General features: G+C 44.2%; 1 protein-coding gene across 1 annotated transcript; it reads left to right on the top strand.

Annotated features, from left to right (window-relative positions):
- Positions 1 to 109: 109 nt before the first annotated feature.
- Positions 110 to 22396, top strand: LOC6554400. Its single transcript, XM_026975677.1, has 11 exons — positions 110 to 792; positions 2321 to 2711; positions 10717 to 10898; positions 13764 to 13834; positions 14768 to 14857; positions 16776 to 17093; positions 19249 to 19433; positions 19512 to 19618; positions 20011 to 20164; positions 20281 to 21500; positions 21732 to 22396. The coding sequence occupies exons 1-11, from the start codon at positions 723 to 725 to the stop codon at positions 21743 to 21745; spliced, it is 2802 nt and encodes a 933-aa protein (XP_026831478.1). The 5' UTR covers positions 110 to 722; the 3' UTR covers positions 21746 to 22396.
- Positions 22397 to 26989: the final 4593 nt, after the last annotated feature.

Here is a 26989-nt window from a genome sequence, read left to right on the forward strand (position 1 = left end):
AGTGCATGATCAGCAATCTCATTGGGCGAGCACTCCGCTGGGCACCAACACACGAGCACTGCCAAACAGGGACATGCAGAGCCCGGCTTGGGATGTTGGCCAGATCGGCGGACTGGCTGAAACTGAACGAAAGCCACCTTACCTGTTTCGAAATCAAGTTTGCCGCTTCTGTGTCGCTCCGGTGATCCGCACAGAAAGGTGCACGCGCGCATTCAACACGGTTGTGTGGCCCTCGATCCGAGGTTCTTGTGTGATTTTGTGATTTTGTGGATTTATACGATCGGAAACGGAACGGATTCGCTTGAGCCCCAGAGACCCAGAGGTGCTGAGCCATAAAGCCGTCGGTATTTTATTAAATTGTGTTCGCCAATTGGCTCTGCTATCGTCGGGCCTTAAGTTGTTACTTAACGCGATATGTTGTGCGTCATTCGGTCCATTTGATTTGCAAATTATAGCCGAGTATTTTCTCGAAAAGAAACCCCATAAATCTTGATTTAATCAAAGTGATGAATATGCAATGATTCTATGAAATAGCTATGTATGTAAAGGCCAATGCAAAGATTAGGCAATAATCACAACAAATAGTGTGCAATAGAAACCCCACATAGCCCCATAATAATATAAGTAAATAGTCTTACACATACCTAAATAAAATAAATACAAGTTATTGATAAAGTGTCAAACATTGTGGCGGATCGCAGTGAATTATTAAATAATCATTTATGCCAAATGCTATTGGAGCTAGCTCTATAACCAAATGGATATCGCAAATTGAATCTTTCGAGCAGAGAGGTAAGTTGAGATCAAGGTCCATGCCCAAACCCCCCACCCGCACCCAAATTGTAATTTACCAATTTCATTATTAACTTTGATAGAAATCAATAACAACAAAATACTTAAAAAGCGAGCAGAGCAAAGCCGTTACCCCAAAAAATCAAATGCACACAGTCAAAGTCGCGCACAATGAGATATATCTGTGGAGTTCTTCATTTCATTCAATGACTTTTGGTGGTCCCTATTCAAACAACTCCAAACAAATTCAAGCATCGACTCGATGACACTCCAAACGTCAACTCGAACAAATTTTTTATCTCCGTCGTTTCTGCTTGTTTCCCTTCTCGGTGATAAGTTCACTTGACAATGAGTTGCAGCAAAGGCCCAAAAAGCCAGGCCAAGACGCCGGCCCGCAGACGGTAGTGAATACTCGAGATGGAAATTTGAAATTCACTCAACAAAACTAATTTCAATTGTTGCACTTTTCGGCCGGGGGCCAGCAGAACCCAGAAGAGATTTTTAAGATTTTTCTTGGCGCCATCACAAGTGCCCTGGAAATGGTCCGAGTTGGCTTTGAGTTGTAAGAAAAGTGATAGTGCCATGATTCGGTTTTAGCCAGATAATATTTGGCCAGGAAAAGTGGCACCAGTTGGAACCACAAATATTTGTTAAAATATGTAGGTCACAGCACTAAGCTGTTTTTAAAAAATTAAAGGATTTGCTGTTTAAAGCCATCTCAATATATTAGAAGTCAAATAAGAGTATTGGGCTTACATATAAAACATGAAAAAGTAATATATGGAATAGAAAATTTTCGACGCCAATGTATTTATTAATTTGTTCGATATGAAAAGTTTACCTTGATTATTGCAATGAAGTATTCAGTGAATTGAGACTGACACAAATTTGTTTCCACAAAGACATTCGGATTTCCCTTTTCATGAAAACATTTACAAGCCTCGGTCGCTTCTTAGAAAGCCAAATCTTAAATTGATTGATCATTATTTAAGACTTAACGAGTTTCAAATGTGATCAACACAGATCCTAGCCCATCGAGTGTTTAGTATTTGTGTTGTAAGACATTTCATTAACCCCTAGTTACTTATCCGCCATCGGAGAGCGAAACGCCAAGCAAATGCTATAAATCATTTTCAACTCCTTATGCAATCGAAGTGCCCAAATAAAAAATACGTCAAAAGCGCCAACTCATTGGAGGGCATTGGGGATACACAGGGCACAGCGAGCAATTGTTCGACTGGGCAATAACAATACAAATCAGTTCCTTCAAAATGTGCTTTTTGTGCCGCAGACAATTCAAACAATATCTTGAACTATTTTCAACGTATGAAAAATACAAACCTAATCAACAATTGTTGTTCCATTTCATTAGCAAATCGAAAAGGCAGAGTCTGCAGACTTTCATTAAGATCTACATATTGATTGATATTATCATTATTTCCCATTGTGATTCGCCTAAGTTTTTGGCCAAATAACCGTGACAATCCGAGACACAGTGCTGAAAACGTCTTGTCATTTCTGCTTTTAGAATTGGTAACAAATATTTGCAAACGTGCGATCGACGACATGTATGCGGATAATAAACGTGGCCTAGACAAGGTGACGGCAGTGACCCCGCCCACCCACGCCCTCCAGCCGCAGCAGCAGCAGCATCCCCACCAACAGCAGCAGCAACAGCATCTGCAGCACGTCCTGCAACTGCAGCAGCAACAGCAGCAACACCTTCAGCAGCAGCATCACTTGCAGCACCAGATGCATACGCATCATAACTTCCAGCAGCATGAAACGCCAGCAACACTGTCGCAGCAGCAGCACATGCAACAGCAGCAGCAGTCGCAGACGACACAGCAGCAACATGCAACGCAGCAGCAGCAGCAACAGCAACAGCAGCAGCAACAGACAGCCGGCATGTTTACAAGGTAAGTTCTTAGCGCCAACATTCAGTCTTATCTCCGTTTTCACACAGCCACGCATCACAAACAGCGCAAACATGCAAACTTTTAATTTCAATTTGTTTCGCACGCTTCGATATTTGTCAATTCGAATTTGAAATACGGGGCCAAGTTCGCATTTGGCGACAGCGACAACCTCCTTTCAGCCCATTTGCTCCCTGGGCCAAGATCCAGACTCCTTTCCATTTCTTCGTCGCTGTTTTCCTGCTGGATTTTCACTGCTTTTGTTTCTGGTTAGTTCTTCCTCTGCAAATGCACAGCAAGAAATTGAGCTTTCTTTTGCGGCAGTTAGTGGATTTTTACTAGGTTATGGCAATATGTTATTAGCTTTAAACCTTTACATAAAATGTATATTCACAGAGTGTTTTAGCTATTGAGGGTGCTTATTTAAATAGTAATTATTATTTATTGAAATTGTACTACTAAAAGTAGTTAGAATCAATAGATTAATAGAAGGCTACCTAATCGTTAGTTTTATAAATGGGATAAAGGATTGCCTCCAAAAAGATTCAATGCTATTAGACTTTGACTTAATTGGCAACCATTTGTAGAAGAATGCCTTTTTCTCGGTGTACTGATGCTGCTGCTCCTGCTGCCGCTTTTAATGGCCTCTTGTATTGGCAACTTGTAGTTCGCAGTTATCTGGTCCTCGTAATCTCTCCGGTCGCTCTGCGTACCCGTACCCGTACCCACAGCGCCAATTCGCGAAGAGTCGAAAAACGCGCAAAATTCACTGCCAGCTAAACTGAGCTGAGCTGGAGATGCTGTGCCATTTTATTTAGCTCCAATTAATTAGTGCTTCAAATGTTTTGCCATAAGTTAAACCCGCACAGTGCGATTGACATTACCACGTTGGCAATCGGACGTCCACGAAGACGACGACGATGGGGCACCAAAAAAAAGGCGTCTCCACACCAGGAGGAAGCACAGAATCCCATGGAATCGACGACAAAGTCGGGAAGATGCCACTAAAGTTAGCCACATCTCCTGGCTGCCGTTGCTTCTGAAAATGTGTAAAACTCACGTGTGATGTTGTTGATGGCTCGTTCTTTGTCTGTTGCGATTTCCCCTTTTTTCCCCTTTTTGTTCGGTTTTACTTGGGAAATATCCTGCCTTTGTGTGGGAGATTCTTGGTAGGTGTTGCCCTGCTCATCCATTTTTTTTCATCCTTTGGGTGGGTGTCATTTTGCAGACTGTGCCGGATGCGGTACCCCCATTGAAATTAGAGCATTTTGTAGTAGCAGCTCGGATGGACCATTAAACAGGCCAGGCCAGTTGAATAATTATTTTGAAGCCTTTTTTAAGGACCAACTAATTAGGGAAAATGTTGTGGTATTGGCCACATGCCACATGAATGTGATTTCTCTAAATAACAAATTGCTGCACTTCAATACTGGCTTAAATCAGTTCATTCATCTGAATTTTACGTGACCCATGGAACTATTAATTAGCACATGGATTGTTGGAATTCCCAGCCATCGAAAACTGAGCTTCAAACTTTTTTCAATCCAAAAAAAGTTCATTGTTCGCACGCCGCAGCACGCGCTTCTTCACATTCACAGGCACAGTTTGTAAAATCTGTGGTTTGGGAGTAGTAAAATCGGGCGGATTTCTATAAATATTTTCCATGCTCGAACGAGAAATGCCAACAACACGCCTCGCACTGAAACAAACAACCGTTAAACAACGAAAACTATATCAATATGCTCTAAATAATAAATGGCACTAATTAAAACGAAGAAAACCCGGCGTTTGTTGTTTTTAACACATCCAGCCGTAGAGTCAACAAACCTGGCTCCACTCAAGCCAGCACAAAAACTAAACTACAAAAAAAAATCTACAAATCGAAGAAAAGGTAAAGGAAGCCGAGGAAAAGTTCAGATTCACAGTCAAAGCCAAAGATACATTTGTGAAGTGCATTTGCCGGATGCTTCCTGAGTGAAACTAACCGAAACCGTTGCGTACGGATTCTGTTTGAGTTTGAGCTCGTATTTGCTTTCGGGCCTGCGCCGTTGGTGTTAATTTTGGTAATTAGCATGCCGCGGACATTTGGCTAAGATACAATTTCGTTCGGGTATCTGTAACACACTGCACGGGGTCTAGCTCTGGTAGCAATTTTATGCTGCTAATTTCATTAACACATTTCACGAGAAAAGCGATCAGCCGAGCGAACGGAGCTATTTGCCCAACTCGGCTGTCGGTGCAGTAAATGCTGCACTAGATCTCAGTATGGACTGCACTGCAAAAGATTCTTTGAAACTGGTCAGTAGCATGTAAGTCATACGTTTGGAAATCGCTGAATATTTGAATACTGCCAACTTACTGGTTCAACTTACTGGTATCATCTTAACTAATAATATTTGTGTATTTCCAAGCGAGTCTCCCCAAATTGGTTTTCTCGCAGTGCCCGACTTCCGTTATCGTCAAATTGTTTAGATCAATATTTGGTGACGCGAGTCAAAATCGATTTCGGTATGCACACCAATGACCAGGCATTATCTGTCGGATTTGAATCCAAAGCCGTACGAACGCTGAGCAAATAAGTGCGCCACCTTTGCCGCGGGTTCAGGCCAAGATCCATGGAGCTGCCCTGGGGCTTACCAAATTATTTAGTTGCGGCATCCCTGTGCTAATTGCCTGGCGGTAAAGTGCAACGGCAGCAAACCATCAACCATCAATCCCGAGAGTTCCAAGCCGATGAGCCATTCCATACCATTCCATACCATTCCATACCATGCCTTACCAGACCAGACCAGACCAGATCAGAGACCATACCATAGTTGGGGTAATTTCTGGCCAAGCCACCGCCGGGCACAAAGTATACAGAGTGCCAGCGATCGATCCAAGAACCAAGTCATGGGAAAATTTCCGTACACACACAATTTGGGGCTTGGCTTACGGGCGGAGGAAGAAAAAACTCAGTTTCGCACGCAAATTAAGATAATCGAAAGCAAATGCAGCAACGGTAGCCGCTCTCCATGGTTAGGCTCAGACTAAAAAAAACCTAAAGAAGAAAATCAGCAAAAAGAAACGGGTTTAGTACCCGGTAGCAACAAATCATAAAAATATGAAAAATTATGCGGCGGCGTCGGAGGAGATTCGCAACTCTCAACTCGCAGCTCCCGCAAATGACGATGTCCAAGAGCCAATCATCGAAGTGTGCTTTTGGCAGTCCATCATTAAATTGTGGCTAAGATTCCAATCAAACATACAAGAGCATCGAGCATCAGCATCAGCATCGAACGGCAGACGGTAGCAGCTTGATTTCATTTCTTTTCAGGCATTGAAATCTCAGCTGCGGTCGCTCTGTGGTTTATATTCGGTGTGGTTTGCTGCGGGACTGGTGCCGCATTGTGGGGCAGATAGTGGTGTGGCGTGGCTCGGTGCTCGGCGGTGGTGTGGCTCGCATTTTTGAAATATATGCGTCAAAATAAACACAGTAGCTGCCCGCCAGACTTCTTTATGAGCTTTTGAGAGCACTAAATTATATGGCCGCGATTTACGGACACACAAGCTCGTAAGTAAGCTAATTGATTGAGATAATTGAAGGATATATCTTTCTGTGCTTCATCCTTAAAGCAAACTGGCTTAATGGGAAGTGAAGTGAATTTTGAAATTACATTTTCTTGGCTTCCCATCACGTTTTATTTATACTTTTATCTAGCTCCCATCTGGCAGTATTACAATTTTGAATTGCATCACCTTTGACAAGCTTTACGGCGCAATTTTGAAACCATTTTATAAACATACTCGTAAAACCCGAGTGCAGGCCGTATAACACTTTATGCTCACCCGGGGCCACTTTTACCTATGGCCTGGCCATATAATTTGGCCAAAGGCCGCCGAGCTACCCATGGTTATTAGATGGCTGCCTTTTTGTCCAGCTCTTTTTTCTGTGCTAAACGTCGCCCCGATGCTAATCTGTAGGTGTGCGTTTGGCAAAAGGTATCGATTACTGCCACCGACTTACGCAGAACACAATGAGGCACCCGCAAAGCTCTGCAGACAAAACAAGTGTTTGCATCTGACTGAACAAAAAATTCCAAGAAATCCTCGAGAGCGAACCCAAATGGAAATCATTGTGCGGCGCCTGGGCAATTAATTTGCCTGGATCCCGAATACAACAACCAAAAAACAAAAAAATAACGCGGTGTGGGTTCAGTTTGGGGTTTAGGGTTACCCGAAGCTCCAGCTTTGGAGCTGCCCGGCGAACTGCCCATCAGTTTGAGAGGTCTGGCATTCATTATACGCCGTTTTGCACTATTTTTTTTAGTTGTGCGCGTCCAGAGATCTGGACAGAATGGCGAAAGGGCGGGACGGAGCGGAGCGGCCAGAAATCATTAGAGCTGCCCGCAAGCTCAATAGCCTGGCCGAACTATATCGTGGGAATATGGCAAATAAACTCGCCCAAATTACACACACACACACACACACACACAGCGCTAGAAAGCGGGGGAAAAAGGGGGGAGGTTTTCATAGGGAGTTATCTAGTCTGCGACCAGACAATTCGCACAAGTCAAGTCAGCGGAGGAGAAGACAAGACGCTCCGGGAAAAGTGCAATAAAAATTTGCGCAAATTTCGTGTTTCTCTTGGCCTGCAATTGGTATTGACTGACTGACTGGTTGGCTCTGGGACTCGATGGTCTGGCGAGTGGACTGCGCCGGGATCGGGATCGGGATCGGATTTGGAATCCTCCAACCCGACTGACGCCCCTGATGCATATTAAAACTCGACTTTGGATTGATACGTGCACGTGGAAAAAACTAGGCATGATTTTAGATCGATCTTTTATGATGCTTTTATCTCTTAATAGTCAGTTTATTATCACTTTAACTCGTTCTGCAATCCAGTTTGTAAAATAAGCTTTCTTACGATGTACTTAAATGTCGATATATATGTTACTAAAATTTAATATGAACTTGAAATTATTACCTTTTAATTCATTTGGAAAGCAAACTTGCACTCTTTTCTCTCTGTGCAGCCCTAGCGGGTGGAGTTCAGCTTGGGGTGGGTTGAGAAGTTCAGTGGTCTTGTGATTTATTCGCTGCCCACATTTTTACGATGGCGCTCTGTGGGCCCGGACCGTCCATAAAAATCCGTCGAAAGGGAAGGATCTGTGCCAGCCCCATAGATGCGCATTTAAAATCCATTTAAGTTAATAGTTTGGCATTATGTTACCCGGTCGGTTTATGTGCTAATTAGTGAGGGATGGCGATTGGCATTGAGATCACTGGAATCGGAATCGGAATCGGAAGAATCTGAGCCAACAAGATTTGTGCCTAATTTCTGTGGAGCACGTTAAGTTTTCCGTCGCCAGTCCAATGTATTTTTATCTAGTCAGAGAGGGCTGAGGACCTGAATTCAGGCTGGACCAGACTTGATTAAGATCTTTTCCACTGCGCCAAAGGATCCCCAGTGGCAGATTAAGCATGTGGCTCCAGGTTTCAGCCACCGAGATCCACCGATGAGAGCCACCAGCACAGTGGCCACTGGATGATCCCACAACGCCTCGCTAAGAATCGTGTTTATGCTTTTAATTAGCAACAACAACTTGTACAGTAGTTGCCACAACGGCGAACGGCCAACAAGTTGGTGCTACTTAGTGCAGATTTCAAGGTAGCGATAGATATATTAAGAAATGTTGACATGTCTCGCTCACTCAGATAAATTTTGATGTAGATTACAGCCGGCAGTTGGGCTCCCCATCCTCCAACCTCCAACCTCCATCCACCATCGTCCACCCGCAACAGCTTTATATATCTGATATATCTCTCCCTGGCCATTAACACGTTTTTTGGATTTTTATTTTCCTCACATTACATTTTTTTTTTTGGCGTTTCGGCCATGCATTACGAAAGGCTGATGGCATTATCATACTATCGCCTGCACCACTGGCATCTTGTTTATGATAAATATTTGAGAAACTTATTAATTATGCCACAAATAGCCAGCCAGATAGCAGATCGCAGAAGCCTTTGACATTTTTAAGTAGCTAATTGGGAGAGGAACCTTACCAACTGGATGTGTGGGAGGATCTGTGTGGGTTAGCCGGGGCGAAATGACCAAAGTTGGTCTTCACCAGATACCAATCAACAGGGGTCAAGAAAACAGCAGCAGAAAAAAAATGGTAGACTTGTTATATGTTTTATGGTATAATATAAACTCTTGGTATAAACGTTGACATATTAAGTTTGGCAATTAATCACACGGACTATACTTATCTAGATTTATTATAAACGAATGCTATTTGCTCAAAGAAATAGAGTTTTGGAATTTTTTAGACAGTTCATTCTCTGGTTGACCCTTCACCGCAGCCCACACAATCTGACCGCCCAGTTAAAAGGCCAAAACATATATGTCAGTTGGAGCACAAGTGAGCGACTCGCAATCGCAGCATTTAAATCAATATTCATTTTAATTGTACAAATCACCTTGACTTAAATGCGCGCCAGTTGGCCGGTGAGTGAGTGCGAGCCACTCGACCACTCAATTTCGATTCTGGGCCCTGGCTAAAACTGTTCTATTATGGTCTACTCCGATTGCGAGTGGTCAAGAGTGAATAGGCCTGAAGCATGAATATATTTCAAAGCCAGAAGGCGAACGAAGCGTTCGATTTGGTCTCGGATTCTGTTTCTGTTTCTGTTTCTTTTTGAGATCTTTTTATTTTTATTTTTGCTTTGTCGGTTTGTTTTATTGCATGCCTCTGAAGCGGCGGTTGCATGCAACTCACAGTCACACGGACGCAGTGAGATTGTTTTAAATGTTAACATGGCCATTTAGAGGCAATAACAGCGGCAAAATGGCAGACAGTCGAGCGAGGAAAGCGAATAAGGCGCGGGCACTTGCTGTTATTACAACAATATTACCAATATTTATCATAAAAAAGGCTTGCAAAATAATCGCCAACAACAACAGCAACAATGGGCCGGCAAAGAAAACGTCAGCATAAATAAAAAATACTCATACGCCGCATGCGCCGCAGCCGCAGCCGCCGACGCCGACTGCATAAAAAGACAAATTTATGATTTATGATTTCAACCTTGTAAATAATATGCTCACAAAAGTACACACGGACAGTTTCTGTTTCTCAGTTTCTGCTAAACGCTTTTGCCGCTTGTGCCCAAAAGCAGCAACAACAATTGTGCTGACCAACCTACTTGCACAATTTTTCCGCACAAGGCATGTGGCAAGTGTGCCCCACATCAACCACCGGCCAGCCAGCCAGCCAACCACTGCACCACCATCGCTGCAGCCAAACCACCGCGGTGCACCGCTGAACCACAGCCACATACCGCTGCTCGTATGATTTTTAAATGCGCGATGAGTTATTTATGCGCCGGGCATCGCGCGGCGGTATGTGCGAGCCATCCTTAACCCATTGTGGTCAGCGGATCGAAAGGCAAATAAAGTGGTCTTGACTGAATAAGTACTGATTGGGATTGGGATTGAAATTGCGTAAGATGTTGTGATCTTATGACGATTAATATGGTAAACTTTGGGCAGAATGAAATTCAGCTTAATGTATTTAAATTCCGTAACATTTGAAACGCTCTGCCTTAACCGATTATATTTCTAATCTCCTAATTACATTTTTACTATCCACGTTTTCTAAGACACCTAATCAAGTTCCGTATAATAAAAAATATTATAGATAAAATGTTAGCTAGCTTATTTATGTTGGTAGCAAGTGTTGCCTGCCACTTCGTGCTAGGCAATAAAATGCGAATAATGTTGGAATTCCCAAATGGCCATAACCACTGCGCAATGGGTTAATAAGCCCAAGAGCGATACGGAGACACACTTGGCATGGAAACACGCCCGAGTGTTGGGCTGTGAAAACACATGCCCCCAGTGGTGGCTAGTTGTGCCCCATTCGGTGTGTCCACTCTGCACACTTATTAAGCCATAGCTGTGAACGAGCCCATATATTCTAATTGCTTAACCATATCCATTTCCACTTAACCATTGCAGATTCGATGCAAACAAATCGACGAAGGGCGCCTCGAAGATGCGACGCGATCTCATAAATGCGGAGATAGCCAATCTGAGGGATCTCCTGCCGCTGCCCCAATCGACGCGCCAGCGCCTCTCGCAACTGCAACTGATGGCCCTCGTTTGTGTCTATGTGCGGAAAGCCAACTACTTCCAGCAAGGTAAGTTGCAGCCATTGCCTCCCCGCATCCAAAAACCATACAAAAAATGCATATATGCATGCTGATAATTGGCTGCACGCTGATTGAATATGCATGAGTCATGAGCAGATGGAGATTGCGGCTGTGATTGTGACTTGGCGCAGCCGCGAAGATTGAGACTGCCGAGTGCAGGACCCACCGCCGTTGCACTTCAAAACTGCAAAACTGCAATTGCCCAAAATGTGCCAAAATGCACTTGGCGAAAATATCTTGTGGGCTCTGTGTGTTCCGTGTGTCTACAAAGTAACTGCCTGAAATTTCGGGATCGGGTAGTAATTGATTAGCACATTAGCACGTATCTCTTACACTCTTTCATATGATTTCGATTTGCACAAATAAAATGTAAACGTTATTTAAACACTGTTTGGACTGTTAGACTAGAGATATTAATCAAGGGTACCACGTTAATCCGCAATCCATTTGGAATTCATTTGAGATGTCACCACCGTTTTGGTGCAGTGCACCGCCGACTTTCATTTAAGTCGGAATGAAAAACCGCTAGGCGCATGGCTGCGCTTCGGTTTAACCAACATCATTCATATGTCGAGTGTCCCTCTATCATGCCCCCAAATGCCCGGCTGAAATTGTTTTTGGCCAAGTAATTGCCGCACCGTCTAGGCACGCACCCAGTTCCAGGCGGGCCAAAATTGCTCGGGGGCCCCTTGGATCCGCTGATCCCCCGATCCCCCAATCCTCCGATCCCCGGAGCCTACGGACCCATTTCGATCGGTCCCCAGAGGTCCCATCCTCCTTTAATGCGCATGCGCGCAGGTCAACGCAAGCGCAACCGAACAAGATCGTTCGCTCTTTACTTAGCTATTTGCGCTGCTATTTTTTCATTTTGGTTTTGTTTCTGTTTTTTTTTGGTTTTTTGTTTTGTTTTTTTGTGGATAATTACGAAAATTGTTTTTCAAATTAGCGTTGTGCGGTACATAGGCCCATAGATAACACACCAGACTGGGGAACTCTTAACTCTCGGCTCGCATCTGAGTGCGCAGACAGAAACGAAACGGAGCGAAAAGTTGGAGGAAACCCATGTGAAACTGTTGCAGATCCGTGGCATACCAGCATCCTGGTACCACACTAAACTGCACTATACTATCTCATCGACGAACTCCTCCAACTGCAAACTGCAAGTCGAGCCAGGCAATTTCACAATTGCAATGGTAACAACGAGCCTCTCTGCCTGGCATTGCTATAAATATTGCGATAAATCAAAATGTGCGATTTATGTGTTCTACAAATTGCAAAAAATTAAACTTAAGTACTGCTCTTTTCTTTTCCAACCCCATCCATCGCACTCCTCCGCATCTCCACATTCCCGTAAGTGTGAGAAATAGTCGGCGTTCTGTGGATCTCGTATCTTTGGGTTATTTGGGTGTGCTTTCGCTGCTGTTGTTGTTCATTGTCATTGCACCGTTTAAAAGCATTTATAATCACAAATTGTGTTAATATTGGCACGCCATCGAAATCGCTTTGTATCTGTGTATCTTTGCATCGCCAAGTTCAATGGATTCGTTTGCTCTCCGTCTGAGCTGTGTAGATATGTGGGTGGGTGTGGCTGCTGAGATAGGCGCGATTAATGAAATACATATTTATAAAACGAAATTGAGTTTTCAATACAATGAGATTCTTTCCGTTCTTCGTTTGTATGCAAGATCTTGAGCCCGGCGGCTTCGATCTCAGATGGAAGACCGTATAATTGGCTAGCATTTAGTAGTGTCGTGTTTGCTAACAAATCCCGCAAAAAAGCCATAAAGCTGTGAAGTGGTCACTTACTAAAAATAGGTTTCAGTTGTAGTGCAATATAAGTATATATTAATATGTCCCAAATATGTTCAAGCCACTTTGCTGGCCTCTTTTCCTTATGACCTTACATTGAGTTCTGTTCAGCAAGGTAAATATCGCTTACAATAAAGCTACATTCCCTTGCCCTTGTATATTGTAGCAAAGTGGAAAATCATTGAGCTGGCTGCCACTCCCCTTTTATTTTTATTTTGGCTGATTCAGGTACGCTGACGACAGACTTCTTGGCAAAACGGATTTCTGAGTATTTTGCCCGGATAGTGGATAATATTAAGGCCCAGCGAAAATCTGACTGCATTCATGGCCTTTCCGTTCAAGTTCAATGAAATTACCAGTTGCGGTTGCTGCTGTTGCAGTTGCTGCTGCTGCTGCTGCCGCTGCTGCTGCAGTTGTTGGTGCGGCTGCTGCTGCTGCTGTTGCCGTGGTGATTGTAGCCTGATGCTGATTTTGTGGCTGTTTCTCTTCGGTTTTTGTTTTGTTTGCCAGGTGCGGGAGTATCTCGTAGTGTTTTAAAAATAATTGATCTTGATGCTGCAGTGCAGCTGCAAAACAGCAATTGCACTCGGCGATCGCAGCCTGATGTTGCTGTTGCCACTATCGTTGAAGTTGCTGCTGCCGCTGCTGCTTCTGTTGTTGTTGTTGCTGTTGCTATTCGCTCTTAGTGACAATGACACATTTTCCTTTTTGTGATTCACTTGTTTTTGTTAGGCGGCAAACATCGTTGCTCATTGTATGTAGAATATAATCAATGAATTAACAATCAAATGCATCTAACAATCGCCGTCACAAGTTAGAGAGGTATCGAGTCTATTATTAACAGATAGTTTTTTAATTAGCCAGGCTTTTGCATACAAATTACCGCCATGGGAAAATACTCATATCCACTTAGTGAATATTTTTCACCCGTACTCCATACGGATGTCTTGATCGGCAGGGCGCGCCTGCACAAGACACAAAAGGTCAATTAACTTAATTAGCATTATTTTCATGTATCCGTTTTCTCTGCCCCTCTCGTTGCAGTTTTCAAACGCCACAATGCGATGCATCATCTTCATCATCAGACAGCAACACCAAATATTGGCTTCTCAAAGGTAAGAATGAATATAATAATTGCATTTAGTAAAGTTTTCTGTGTTAAATTCACTGCTTTGCGAGTAGCTCACTTCCTAGGAAATATTCCACACAATTCATATTCAATCAGAGCGTAATTAGGAAACCGATCAGCGCGATCTGCGTTCATTTACCATATAGACTCGGCAATTTTCAATCCCGATGACATTTCGATTAGGCTCCCAGGGAACCGAGAGAAACAACTCAATTTAAGCCAATGCGGTGACAACTCAACCGAAAGTTCCCGGGAAAACAACTCTATTAATGGCACAAAAGCTGGCCATATCATAAGTCAGAAATCGTTTTGCTCGCCGCCACTTGCTGCGCGAGAAGAGGAAATCAGCCAAAAGCCAGCGGGCCAAACAATAAATGCCCGGAAAAAGCCACAGTTTTACAGGAGCAGCCACCAGGCAAAACCCAACAAAAAAAACCAAAACCAAACCAAAAAAATAAAAATAAAACAGAAGACAGAAGACAGTAGTCAGTCAAGCTGCCTGGCACTGACTGCTCCAGTCGGTCGAGATTGATCTACATACCTGTGCACACTCGTGACTGAATTAAATACTATAACCACAGTAGGAGTACTACTCATACTCCCCTTTTCGGCTCTCATCGGGAGCTTTGCTGCGGTTGTCAACGTGGGTTTAGGCCAGGCTTTTGGGCTAACAATTTATTAGTGCTCAGACGCGAAAATGAATTTGCATTTCCGACACAAGATTCAATTTATGCTTTTTCAAATAGGGGGTGTTAGAAAAGCGGTAGCTTGCACCACAATATGGTGTTTAAATAAGTGCATTTTCAAGTAGGTTGTTGGCATCCTTGTTATATCATAACTTAATATAGATTGCTTTCGATTAAGAACACTTTAATTTACTACCAATCACCCTGTATTCACACACGTATTTGTCTTACAGGCACTCTCCGGCTTTTTGATGATGCTCACACAAAATGGCAAATTGCTTTATATATCGGATAATGCAGCGGAGTACTTGGGCCATTCCATGGTAAGACTTTGCGAAAGTTGCGGATTGTTTTGGGCTGGTTTTCTGTTTCGGGGGCCGAAATTGTTACAATCGTTGATACAAATCTCTGACAAGCGACAACAGGCAAACGACGATGCCTGTCGTCGTCAGAGCATGTCATAGTCTCCTAACAGCAGCAGCAGCAGCAGCAGCAACATAAGCGCAGCAGCAGCAACATAAGTGCAGCAGCGGCAACAGCAAACATATTTGTTGCCGTTTTTGTGCTGTACTAGTTGCTGATGTTGTTGCTGCTCCCGTTGACAAGTTAGCAACTGTCTAAAGACCTAAAGAGACCCGATTCATTGAGCTTATATAAGTCTGTTGGTTCCTTAAAACAGCCACAGCTCGATGTTGGCCGTGTTGCCCGTGTTCCAAGCTTTGTTTATTGCACGTTTATGCCGCTTAAATAGCAAGGTTATACATGTGCATGCATATATATATATATACTCGCATATCTATGTACATGCGACTCTATTTACTTGGCCTTTCACTTTGCATTTGAACCGACGGTTTAAATAAATCTAGTCGACCGGGGCACATGTGACATATCTCCGTTCTACACATAACCGAACCGACATTGACAAAGGTACCAGAGATTAGGCGACCAGGTGATTGTCGGCTCTTCGAAGTCGGAGTTGGAGTCGAAGTCGAAGTCGTCGAGTGCCAGTGCAACGGGGCGTATGTGCAATGTCTGTGCCCCACCAAAATCTGCCATAAATCAGAGCCTGGCCTGTGATCCCAGAATTGGGATATGTTCGGGGCAGAAAAAAAACTTGATCAGCTTCATATCAAAAGGAAACGCTCCACTTGTTTTTCTCGGCCAGGCAACCTTTCATATCAACTAAATGTTGCACTTCCCCCACTCCGCCAGTCAAAATGTAGACAAGAACAAGCCAACGGCAAGACAGCAGAACGAAAAAAAAAAAAGAAAAGCAAAAAAGAATTGCAGGAAAACAACACAACTAAGCCAATTGGCAACCATGACATTTGACAGCCTTTTGGCCTTTGTGCCGAGCCTTATCAGGAGTTCGGAGGAGTTGAGGGAGTGGAGAACTAGGAGACACCCACCGGCAGCAACTAAATGGTCAGTGAAGTTCATAAATTCACTCGTATGCCATGTGTTGGCATAATTACGGGCACAATAAAAACGGAATTGGTGTGCACATGGACAGGCCCAAAAGTGGCTTGCCCAACCTTTTAATTTGTGGCAAGGCTCCGAGTTAGTTAGTGGCGGCAAAAACTGAGAAACGGCAGCGGCAGCGGCAGCAACAACTACCAACAGCCAAGTTAATTAACAAACTGCCAAAAATGTCAATAGATCTTGGCAACATTGTGGCTGTTGTTGCTGCTCCTGCTGCTGCTGCCGCTGCTGCAGTTGCTTTTAGCATTGCCGATGTTTCTGCTGTTGTTGGGCATCATAATTTGAATTCGATTTTTGCATATTCCCATAACAAGTTGCCATTGTCATGTGTCATGTAGCGACAGTGGCCATAAATAAATTACAACCACATCGGCCACATCTTGCCATTATAAATTGGTCGATCGCTCGATCGCTCTCTCCTTCGCTGTGGCCATAATTGTCAACAATAATAAAAGCTCATGACAAAAACGGCCAGCAGGCAACTGGCCAAAACGGCGATGAGCATGCCAATTCCTTCTGACACATCATTAACAAATTACAACAATAGGCTGACTAATTGAAACTGAGTTCGAACGTATGAAAACGGATTATATTCAATACAGAGCGTCCTATTTATTATTAGTTTTTAATTTGAGTTGAACGAATCACTTAAATAATTACCCTTGTCATGGTGGAATCTTGGTCAAGTACCAGTCGCTGTTATTTTCAGACCAGTGTAAACCCGTGTTAACCATGTCCCCTTTGCCGTTCTCGTTACAGGAGGATCTGCTGATACACGGTGACTCCGTTTACGATATCATTGACAAACAGGATCACGCAAACATCCAGGCCGAGCTGAATAGGAACGTGCCACCGCAGCCGGGTGGCTCGAGTCAGGCGAGCAGCGGTGGTGCCGGTGGTGCTGGTGGTGCTGGTGGTGCTGGCGGTGCCGGCGACTCAACGTCCAGCAATGGAAGTGCCGCTGGTGCCGGTGGTGCTGGTGGCGCCTCCAGTCTCGAGGGCGAGCATCGCATGTTCCTCTGTCGCATGAATGTTAGCCGCAACGCGCGACGGCAAATGCGTTTCGGCGATCAGAAGGTGAGTGTCAATGCACTGAAAAATAAAAATCCCACATAATTATTATATATTGAACTGCTGCTATTATTATATTTCCTTTTACAATATGGAGAAAATGGGTTCTGTCTCTCTACCCCTGTTTTCTTTATTTAATATCCCTTTTTCAATTGTGAATTTGGAACTAGCGAGGAGCTTCCGAGTTTTTCTCCGTGCATTCTTGCGTGGATGAGTAAGCGCGTGTAAGTCTCTGACAGAAATTGATGAATGAATCACCTGGGAAGCGTGTTGCGTGTAACACTTTACCACACTGCAGGCTCCTCCGCTCCAATCCGCCGCTCAACATCGACATCTTGCTCTGGCATGAATTATGCATGAGGGCAGGGAAATGGAGATGGAGATGGAGTTGCGAGCTGCGAGCTGCGAGTTTGGAGCAGAACTCGTACCATGCGTTTGAGCCGGCGGCCAACTGGTCATACATCTTGCCAACGAGCCGGGTTTTCTATAAGCTGACAAACGATGACAGTTGATGGGAAACGGGTGGGTGGGTGCTGGTGGCATTGCTGGCACTGGTGCTGCAGACCCCATCCCACCTGGTTTCTTGGCTGCTCTGATTGGCCGCCTCCCTGCGCGACGATGATGATGATGATGTGAATAAAACGAGGCGGCCATATGAAGTTGTCTTCCCAGCCATCTCAGCCGCAGGTTGAACAAGACAAGACCAAATCTGTCAACGTGTTGAGCGAAGCGTTGGCTGTGGCAGCAACTCTTACCCGTTTTGGTCATGGATGTTGGCTCTGTTGGAGCTGCTACTGTGCACCATGTGGTGGGCGGTCGCTTCACTTTTATTCATATCTCTGCCGATCCGGGCCGCGTCCATTTTTTTCCTCGCTTCTCGCAGATGTGCAGTGAGCAAAATTATGGAGATAAGCTCAGGCGTTGACAGTCGGCTGAAAACGTTTTTAATTAAGTTTAGTGTTGGCAGTTTAATGAGGTGCAGGAAGTGCTGGCTGTGAGATTTTCGCAGGCTTTTTTTTTTTTTTGTTGGCTCAGGAAATGCAATTCACAACAAGGAAGAAAGTTTAGAAGTTACAAAATTATACAAAAAGTGGAGAATACTACTGTATGCTCTATATCGTCCTGTTTAATGGTATAACCAGCACCTGGGAACTTAAGTAGAAAACTAAAACTTATGGAGGCAAAAGACAGCGATCACTGCGACTGCAAACCATTTAAGAATATCAAAGACCAGAATACTTGTATGTCAAGAGACCTGAGTGTTTTGAATGAGCAATCCATTCCCAGCCTTGCACAGAACATACATAAGTACCTAATCTAATCCTAAGCATACTCGACACTTAAGACCCACATGAACTGAACTGGCGATAACCCGCAAAGTCGAGCCCAGAGCCGCGGAAAATGCAAGCACATTCACTCCCAGGCCGGCACTCGTTAATATGCAATAAAAATGGACCAATAAATAATTATGAATGAGGTCAGGCATAGTTCAGAGCTAGTAACCAGTGTGCCAGACGGCCATACCCCATAGACAAAAGGCCCAAAAACAAAAAAATCGAAATATAAAAAAACAAAAGCCAGGGAAAAAGAGAAGAGACGACGCCGGCAGTGGCGCCTGGTCCCAGTCTAAGGTCGTCTCATTTACCAAAAACCCAAAAAAAACGAAAGAAAAGCAAACCCCGCAAAAGACTGTGGCGTCTGCGTCATCCGACGGGTTTTTGGGGGATCGGGAGGTTGTTTTTTTTTTTTGGTATCAGGATCGTTGGACTGGCTGCATTTGCATTTAAGCAGAAGAAGCTGCGACGGCGGCGGCGGCGGCGGCCCATAAGCCTCGAAAATGCAATTGCAGTTGGGTCGAAATAAATGCAGGCACGTTTTAATTGGGAGACAATGGCTCCAAGTCGACGAGCCTGAGACTGCCTGGTGGGTTTTTCTGTGGAGGAGTTGGCATACAAACATTTCTGTGATTGCCTTTTTTAAATTATGGAATCAGAGTAAAATGTCTATGAGAGAGACGACGGCATGCCGGTCCAAAAATGGCCAAAGTAGGTACACCCAGCTGCCCCACGTTGGGCGCCAATTTTCGTGGGAGCCGATGTCGCAACGAAACAAGGGGCAATCTCAGAACAAAGCTAAACGCGTTGCATCTCTGTACTTGCAGGTTGTCCTGGTCCAGGGTCACTATTTGTCATTCCTGCCGCTCTGCAGTCGCAACGAGCCCGTCTTTTTGGCCACCTGCACTCCAATTGCCATGCCCGAAACCAGGGAGTGTGTTGTCCAAGGTGCCACCAACGTCTTCACCACCATCCATTCGATGGACATGAAAATAGCCCATATCGATAAAAAGTGAGTAGCGGAGATAAATGTGAACTGATAGTTAGTATTAAAGTTAACTGATTTTTATCGTTATTTTATTACTTTCAGTGGCGAGTTTCATTTGGGCTATGAAAAGTCGGCTCTGCAGGGCACATCCTGGTACAATCTGATCCACAGCGATAATCTGACGGAGGCGCAAAAAAAACACAGTTTAAGTAAGTGCCTAATTAACACTATTATAGCTAATAACTCGACATTTCATTTGACAAGGCTCAAATATATTATTTTACTCGAAATAATTTAATGCAAATGGTGAAACAAACTGCCTATAGGCCATTAAAAACTTTAAAAGCAATATGGTTGCTATTAATGCAAAATACATATTTAATTAATACATAATACAGCTTAATTTATTCAAAGCAATTCATAAGATATAGGCTTCGGTAAAACCTTCCTATGGAATGGATTTTTCCAATGAAAGTCCAATAAGTGTATTTAAATGAATCTTACTTTAAACCAGTCAAACCACAAAACCTCCAAGACGACAAAGTCGATTACTATATATTATACCCAAATTCTGAACGTATATATTTGTTAACTTTCTCAGTTATCCAATCGGAACAAGATCGCAGTTGTATTCTTCTAGTACGAATGCAGAGATCCAGCGGAGAATACACGTGGGTACACGTGGTTTTACAAGTGCGAGATAGCCCCGATTCCACGCAACAACCTGTTATCGTGTGCACAAATCAAGTACTCAAGTAAGTATAAGTAACTTAAAACGAATTAAACTAAAATGTAAAACATCTGTTGAAACGTAAAAGTATAATTAGAAATGTGTATTAGAAGACAACCTATATTTGTTATATTTTTGCAGTGATCGAGAGGCCTCAATAATGCTGGCCAACTCCTGGCTGTATCACTACTATACCGTCCAGTCGAAGATCCAGTTCGGCATGCCGCTGGACAGTGGAATCCGTGTCCCACCGGGAACTCCCTCCAGCGGCTACTACAGTCCCCATTCAACCCATCCACCGGCCACTCCAGGAGGCGCAACGCCCAATCTGGGCATAGCCAGTAGCTTTGGCACCCACCATCATCCACACCACTCGCACCACCCGCACCACCACCATCATCATCACCATCCGGCAACAGCTTACCACCATCATCCGCATATGGGAACATATGGTGGAGTCTATCATGCGAAGGCAGCCATCGAGCTTAAGGAGGATCAACCGCTGTTTTGTTTTCAGGAGCCCGTGGACTACAGCCAAGTGAATAGCCACGTAAATCCTCCGAATGCCACAAGTACACCCAATCCGCCTACCTCCAAATCGTCCACGTCCCCACCGCCCAAGAAGCGGGCGCGCAAGCTAGAGCCACTTTACTTACATACCGAACGTTCTCCGGCGGCGGCGATAACTCCGGAACCGGATTGCTATGCCATCCATACTCATCCGGCTGCTGCGTATGCCACCTCATCGGTGGTCAGTAGCGATGCTTCAGTTATATATGCCACTATAGTGCCGACGAGGCCGAGATTACCCAATAAATCACTGCCTCCGGATCCCGCGGATTTTATAGAGCAATGGAACCCCAGTCCACCCTGGTCGGAATCGGCGCAAAAGGCTTCGTTGGATAGTTTTGGATCCTCCCACGAGCTGAGTCCCTGCATCACGACCACGCCCCCCACGCCCACGAGTGCCACACCGCATCAAAGTGGCTTGGGCAGCACCCAGACCATAGGACCTGCTTTCAGTTTTGAATGGATGTCGGATCCTTTGGTACCGGTCACGTACCAGCAGTGGCCACCAACTGGTGACCATCATCAGCATCTTTCGCAGCACTTGAGCCAGAGTCAGAACCACCAAAATCCCCTCCAGCAGCAGCAGCAGCAGCAGCACGAGCAGCTTCTACTTGGACAACAGCCGCATCTCCACCAGCAACACCAGCACTTAGCACTTCATCATGGACGTGGGGAGCACTCTCTGGAGGGGGAAAGTCAGGGGGTGGTGGTGGTGCCACCGATACCCATTTCGATACCGATACCAACGGCCACGGGCCATGGGGATGCCGGCGAACCGGTTGAGGATAGAGGTTAGTATTAAGTGTGTATTGCTTTTTTTTTCTAATTTTCTGGCACGATTTCCAAAAAAACTGCGGCCAATTGGCACTCGATCGCTAAGTAATTAAGGCCACCAAAACAAAGCCGAGAACTAGTAAGAGGCAGCTTAATTATTGATAAGCTATAGGCTTCCGCCAAGCACATGCCACGCTTATGCTAATGCCTCCTCCGCCCTTCATCACATACAAACATATATCTTGCAGATCCAAAAAATTAGTGACCGACCAGCTAGGCTTGGAAATACCCAGCGATCAGAGATCGGGTATCGGGGATCGGGGATCGGGGATCGGAGATGGGATATCTGCCATGGCGGCCAGGTGATAATCACACTTAAATTAATTGCCACTTGTCATCTTAGCGTTTAAATTATTTTTATCTAACGAAGGAAACACAAAACACATTCGTTTCTCGATATAACAGCTAATTTAAGCGATTCCCGCATAGCCCTTTTGTTTTTATCCCCAATTCCCATTCTGTATGTGCAATCTTGAAAAAAACAAATAAAAAATAAGTATGAGTCTATGAAAGTAGCGTTTGGAAATTAGTTTTTAGTTTTGCGATTGGCCCGCAAACTGTAGAAACAGAAGCGAAAATATATATAGGCCATGCCAAGAGAGCTCTATTAGTTGTAGCGTTTTTAATAGCGTCATTTTTATGGCGAGTGCTTAAAGTTTTTTACGATTATTTGTATTTCTGTATCGCGTGCAAGTAACTCTGCAGATACATATATGTGCATCTACATTTAAATCTAGGTTAATTATATTATTTTATTTTATTTATTAAACACCTATTTATACACCTATTTATTACTGTGCTTTCGTATTTTGCCTATTGAATAAACAAACTTGTAAAGTATATTCGTTTGAAGAAAATTCCAGAAGTTGTTTCTTTTTAGTGGGACGAATAAATTATGCCATCTAAGAGGGGGCTATAAAACCTGCACAAAATGAATGTTTGCTTAATGGGCAATTATACAATTTCTATTGCCAATAAACTTTTAGGCTCTATAAATTCCGATTAAGTCGTAAACGATTAGGTATTTTGCGACTTATTTAAATGAAATTTTGCAATTTGCATTTGTGCATTTTGAAGACAAAAGGCGCATACGAAAAATGAAGATTTTGTTAAAGTGCCAATATAAACCCATTAGGCTTTTAATGAGCCTGACTTGACCTAAATCCCCACACATATCACAAACAAGGCGAATATCTCAGCAATGTGTGTTTAGATCACTGATCATAACATGATTACCATAATAACGCGATGGGAAAATGTCATGATTTTCCTGGGTTGCTGGGTCCATTAAAGCCTTGCACTCTGAACTGCCAGCCAAATTCGAATCATTCGCTTTCGCCCAGAAACCAACGAATGGAAAAAATAGAAAATTTAAGCCTGAAAGCCACTCCCCCCACATCAATGCTCCAAGTTTGGGTAGCATTCATAGACATTTTCAATTTCAAAGTACTCGTACTGGAGGCACCACTTCATGGTGACGACGAACCGCCGATGAAACCCATGAAACCCATGAAACCCATGAAACCTCGATGAAACCTCGGCGACGACGCAGAACAGACGCCAGACAGTTGGATTTCACACACAGGCCCACTCGAGAGTCGCCCGTTGAGGAGGCTGGCTCCTTTTTTCGGCTGCGGCTGCTGTTGCCGAGATCTTTTGGTGATATCCAACAAATATTGTAAGTAGAATGGCCAACAAAATAAGCAACAAAAACAAAAATACAAAAAAAAAAAAAAGAGGAAAAATACAAAGCAAACAAAAAGGCGAGAGAGCAGTGAAAAACCTAAGCTAAACGGAACGGAACGGAACGCTGACGATGTAGACGCCGCAGCTGGCGCGATTGAATGACTCCTCGTCGTCGTCCGTTGTCGGTTGTCTGAGATACTGACTGGCTATGTGACTGGCTAGCTGGATGTGCAAGAAGGCACTTGGCGAAAGAGCCATCCCAATCGGACTATTAATTCAGAAAAATTACCCTCTAGGATACATTTTAGCATTTATAATGAGACTATAATCAGTACATAACTTAAGGCATTTAGCCTGGTTATATATCTTTCGGATTCTGCATAAGTTTTAAAAACGCGATATAGAGTATGTTTGTTCCCTAAGTAACAAGTACGTGTGTTACGCATGTTCCATAAATTTCTCACAGTGCACAAGTGAAGCTGCAGATGGAGACCTGGGACTGGACGACGACACACTTCCAGGCGACGACGTCGGCCAACAGCAGCATTCTCAGAAATATTGGTGTAGGTCACAGTCGCAGATAACATATAGCACTTGGGCGAGGGGCGAGTTGCCACGGGGGGTGGGGGAGGGTGTGTGCCGCAGTCCTGGCCTCATTGTATGCAAATGTGCCACGATCGCCACCCGCCCAGGCCGATTCGATGATCCTCCCGTCCGATGCTCCCCAAATCCATCGGCCACTACTGCTCTTCATGGGTGCCAGAATCGTTTTGTGTGCAAGTTACTCGAATTCGAATTCGCGTTCGCGTTTTCTGTATTTCAGCTTCGACTGTTTTATTTTTTATACGATTTTTTTGAGTTGTGCGATTTTTGGCATTTTTGCATTTCCTTTGTCCTAGCCAGAGATGCTTATGTAAGCGCGGCAATCGCCGAGGAGACGACGACTCCTGGCTGAGGCTGCAGGAGCAGCACGGGACTGTTACATATTTCCCTTAGGCCGTCATATTAGCAAAAGACCAAGTCACACAAAACCTATGGGAAAGTATAAAAGTATGCACTCTTTCTAAAATCTTGTAAATGATGTATTGCTTTCTCTTTATTACGCATGGAAAAATAATTAATTGAATTGTGGGCTTCTAAATAAATCTGAATTCTTTTAACATGTTTCCAAAACACACGCACCAGCTTCTTGGAATACAACCTCTGTTACCAAGCACCTGCATAAGAAAATAAAAAATCTCTGTTATGTTGTATTAACTTAGTTACCCGAATATGAAGAGTATTTGAAAAGGTAAACAACGCAAAGAAATTTATAAATAAACGTCGACGACAATGGGAATGCTGGGCGCACAAAACCAAACATTTCAACAGGAACAACATGTAATTTTTGTACCGTCCGACCCCCTCCGGCTACCCCTGCCCCTCCAGCTCCACCAAGCTCCTCCTGCTCTTTAAGCCTCCCACAATCCTGGCCATATGCAATGCCTTGGCCGGGGTCACGACACTTTTTGTGGCAGCAGCAGCAGCAGCAGCAACAGTCGCAGCAGCAACATAAACAGTCGCAGGAGCTCAGAGACCGAGTCAAATAGTGGGAGAAGTATGGCAAAAAGTCCCTCCCGAAGGCCCCAGGCTTTTGGCTTATTGTCTTGGGCCAAAACAGTTGGCCCGGCTGGATAGCTTGGACAATTCGAAGACCCTGGAACTGAACCCGAACCCGAACCGAAACCCAGTCCAAGTCTCAGTCTCAGTCCCAATCCAAAACTCAAAAGCCAAAAGCAAAACCCAAGGCGACTGCCTGGCGTCAAGAGAATGCGTCGAGCTTGTTGCCTTTTGGCTTTGATTTCGCATTGTGGAACTTTTCCTAGGAAAAAATGTTACATGAAATTAATAAATAGGCAAATAAATGTTAAACAGCTGCTGTTTTGTACGTGTTCTGTTGCACGCGCACGGTAGCCATTGTGCTGCACACAGGGTGGTGCCCAGAGTGGTGCTGGTGGTGCTGATGGTGCAGTCTGTGGTGCTGCTGATTCTGGTGGCGATGATGTTGCCCCAGGTATTTGCATAACACAACGGCAGGCTTAAGGATGTCCAAGCCTCAGACCCTCAAAGATCCATTTTCTATGGATCTTTCCCAGGCCCTAACCATTTACTTTCCGCAGACTTGAAACCACCTACTAAGCAGGCCCTCAAGGAGATTTCGGTGATTTCGGTGCTTTCGCTCTGCCACTGCATGCCAAATCATTTTTATGCAGTTCACAGCAATTGCCAGCGGAACTAATGGCCCAGCTCTTAAAAGCCAAACATATTCCACTCCGCCCTCACCAAGGGCTATGGATGAAAGTCGTAACTTAAGGAAAGAGCCAGGGAGAGGAGTTGACCATAAGGATGTCCTACAAAATTATTGCCATGTAGGCCGCAAAATAAAAAGAAATATTTTTTATATTTAGGTACGTTATTCACATCTTCAACTATCTTTTTTTATACAAAATGTAAGCCACACAATTGTATTTCAATGCAACTCGTACTGCAGCCATTCACTACACACTCTTACCATCGTTTGAATTTCAAATGTTAGGAGGCGGCTTTTGGTGCTATATTAATATGTAAGCCGCACCAAAGCCAAACAGCAAACATAATAAGTCGTCTATAATTTATACACAATTGCTGGTAAAATGTGTACAAGCATAATTTACACATAAACAAGCCACAAATCCAATCATCCAATGCACCAAACAAGGCTTAGAAGGGGAAAAAGAAGCAGCAGCAGTAGGAAACCAGCTAGAAAAAGAAGAGGACCAGGTGACTGAGAAATTGATCAACGCTGTGGCGGGACATAAACTAAAAGCTTATTTAACATTAATTTCGCCACGAAAATCACAGAGCAATTTTAAACATCGGTTACATGGGCTTGTCGGGCGCAGGGGGGACATCGTTTTTCCAGGGGGGGGATTTCAACGATCCGTTGGAAGCCGCAGCCAACATGCGAAGATCTGTTTTTCCCCATGCCCCACACACCTGCCCATCGGAGTCCAGTGTAATCTAAGCTGCCATTAAACAAAATACAAGAAAAAACTTACGAAAACATATGCTACATATTACCTCTGCGGGAAGGTGAGGCATCTGGAGATGGGGCGAGGTGACGGAAGTAGAGAAGCGAGCTGCACCATGGGCCTAATAAGATCACAAAGTGAGCACTTTTTTAAAAGAATATTTTGATAGCATTTTGAAGCTGAAAGTAAGCGAAGTAAGGGGTTATAAAAATAAGAAATAAGTGTATAATATTTAGGTTCTACTTTATAATCCCTAAAATATTTCACTGGTAGCACCCATTGTTCATCGACCTGCCGTGCAGTTTGGAGTTCGGCTCTTTGGCAGACAGCCGGGCCAGCCTTTAGTGGGAGACCCGTGCGCCGCAGAAACATCTCTCCAAGCTGAGCAATTGCACCTGCCTGGCGAGATCTCCTCTCCTTGGAACCAAACTGCTCTGGTTTGGTTTTGGTTTTAGTTTTGGATTTGGCTGGCTTTTGGGGCAGGCTCCAGTGGGATGGCTATGGAGGATGGCTGGCAAGCGTACCCCGGCAAGCGAGCTACAAAGATTTAGAGCGACATTAGAGCAGTCAATCCATCATGACTGAACATTACCATAAATTACACAGAAATAATTGATTATTACGAGGAGACGGAGCCGAAAGACGGGGCCAACTTTTGCACATGCAACGGCTCTCACCGCAGCCGCTCTATTCGCGTGTGTGTGTGTGGC

Source organism: Drosophila erecta, unplaced genomic scaffold (genome assembly GCF_003286155.1).
Source record: "Drosophila erecta strain 14021-0224.00,06,07 unplaced genomic scaffold, DereRS2 tig00000000-arrow-pilon, whole genome shotgun sequence".
Classification (NCBI taxonomy): Eukaryota; Metazoa; Arthropoda; class Insecta; order Diptera; family Drosophilidae; genus Drosophila; species Drosophila erecta.

Excerpts from the sequence above, each read along its gene's own strand:
- LOC6554400 (XM_026975677.1), top strand. The coding sequence starts at position 723 with ATGCCAAATGCTATTGGAGCTAGCTCTATAACCAAATGGATATCGCAA. Across the intron at positions 10,899-13,763 it reads AGCCAACTACTTCCAGCAAG|TTTTCAAACGCCACAATGCG; the intron begins GTAAGTTGCAGC and ends CTCTCGTTGCAG. Across the intron at positions 19,434-19,511 it reads ATAGCCCATATCGATAAAAA|TGGCGAGTTTCATTTGGGCT; the intron begins GTGAGTAGCGGA and ends TATTACTTTCAG.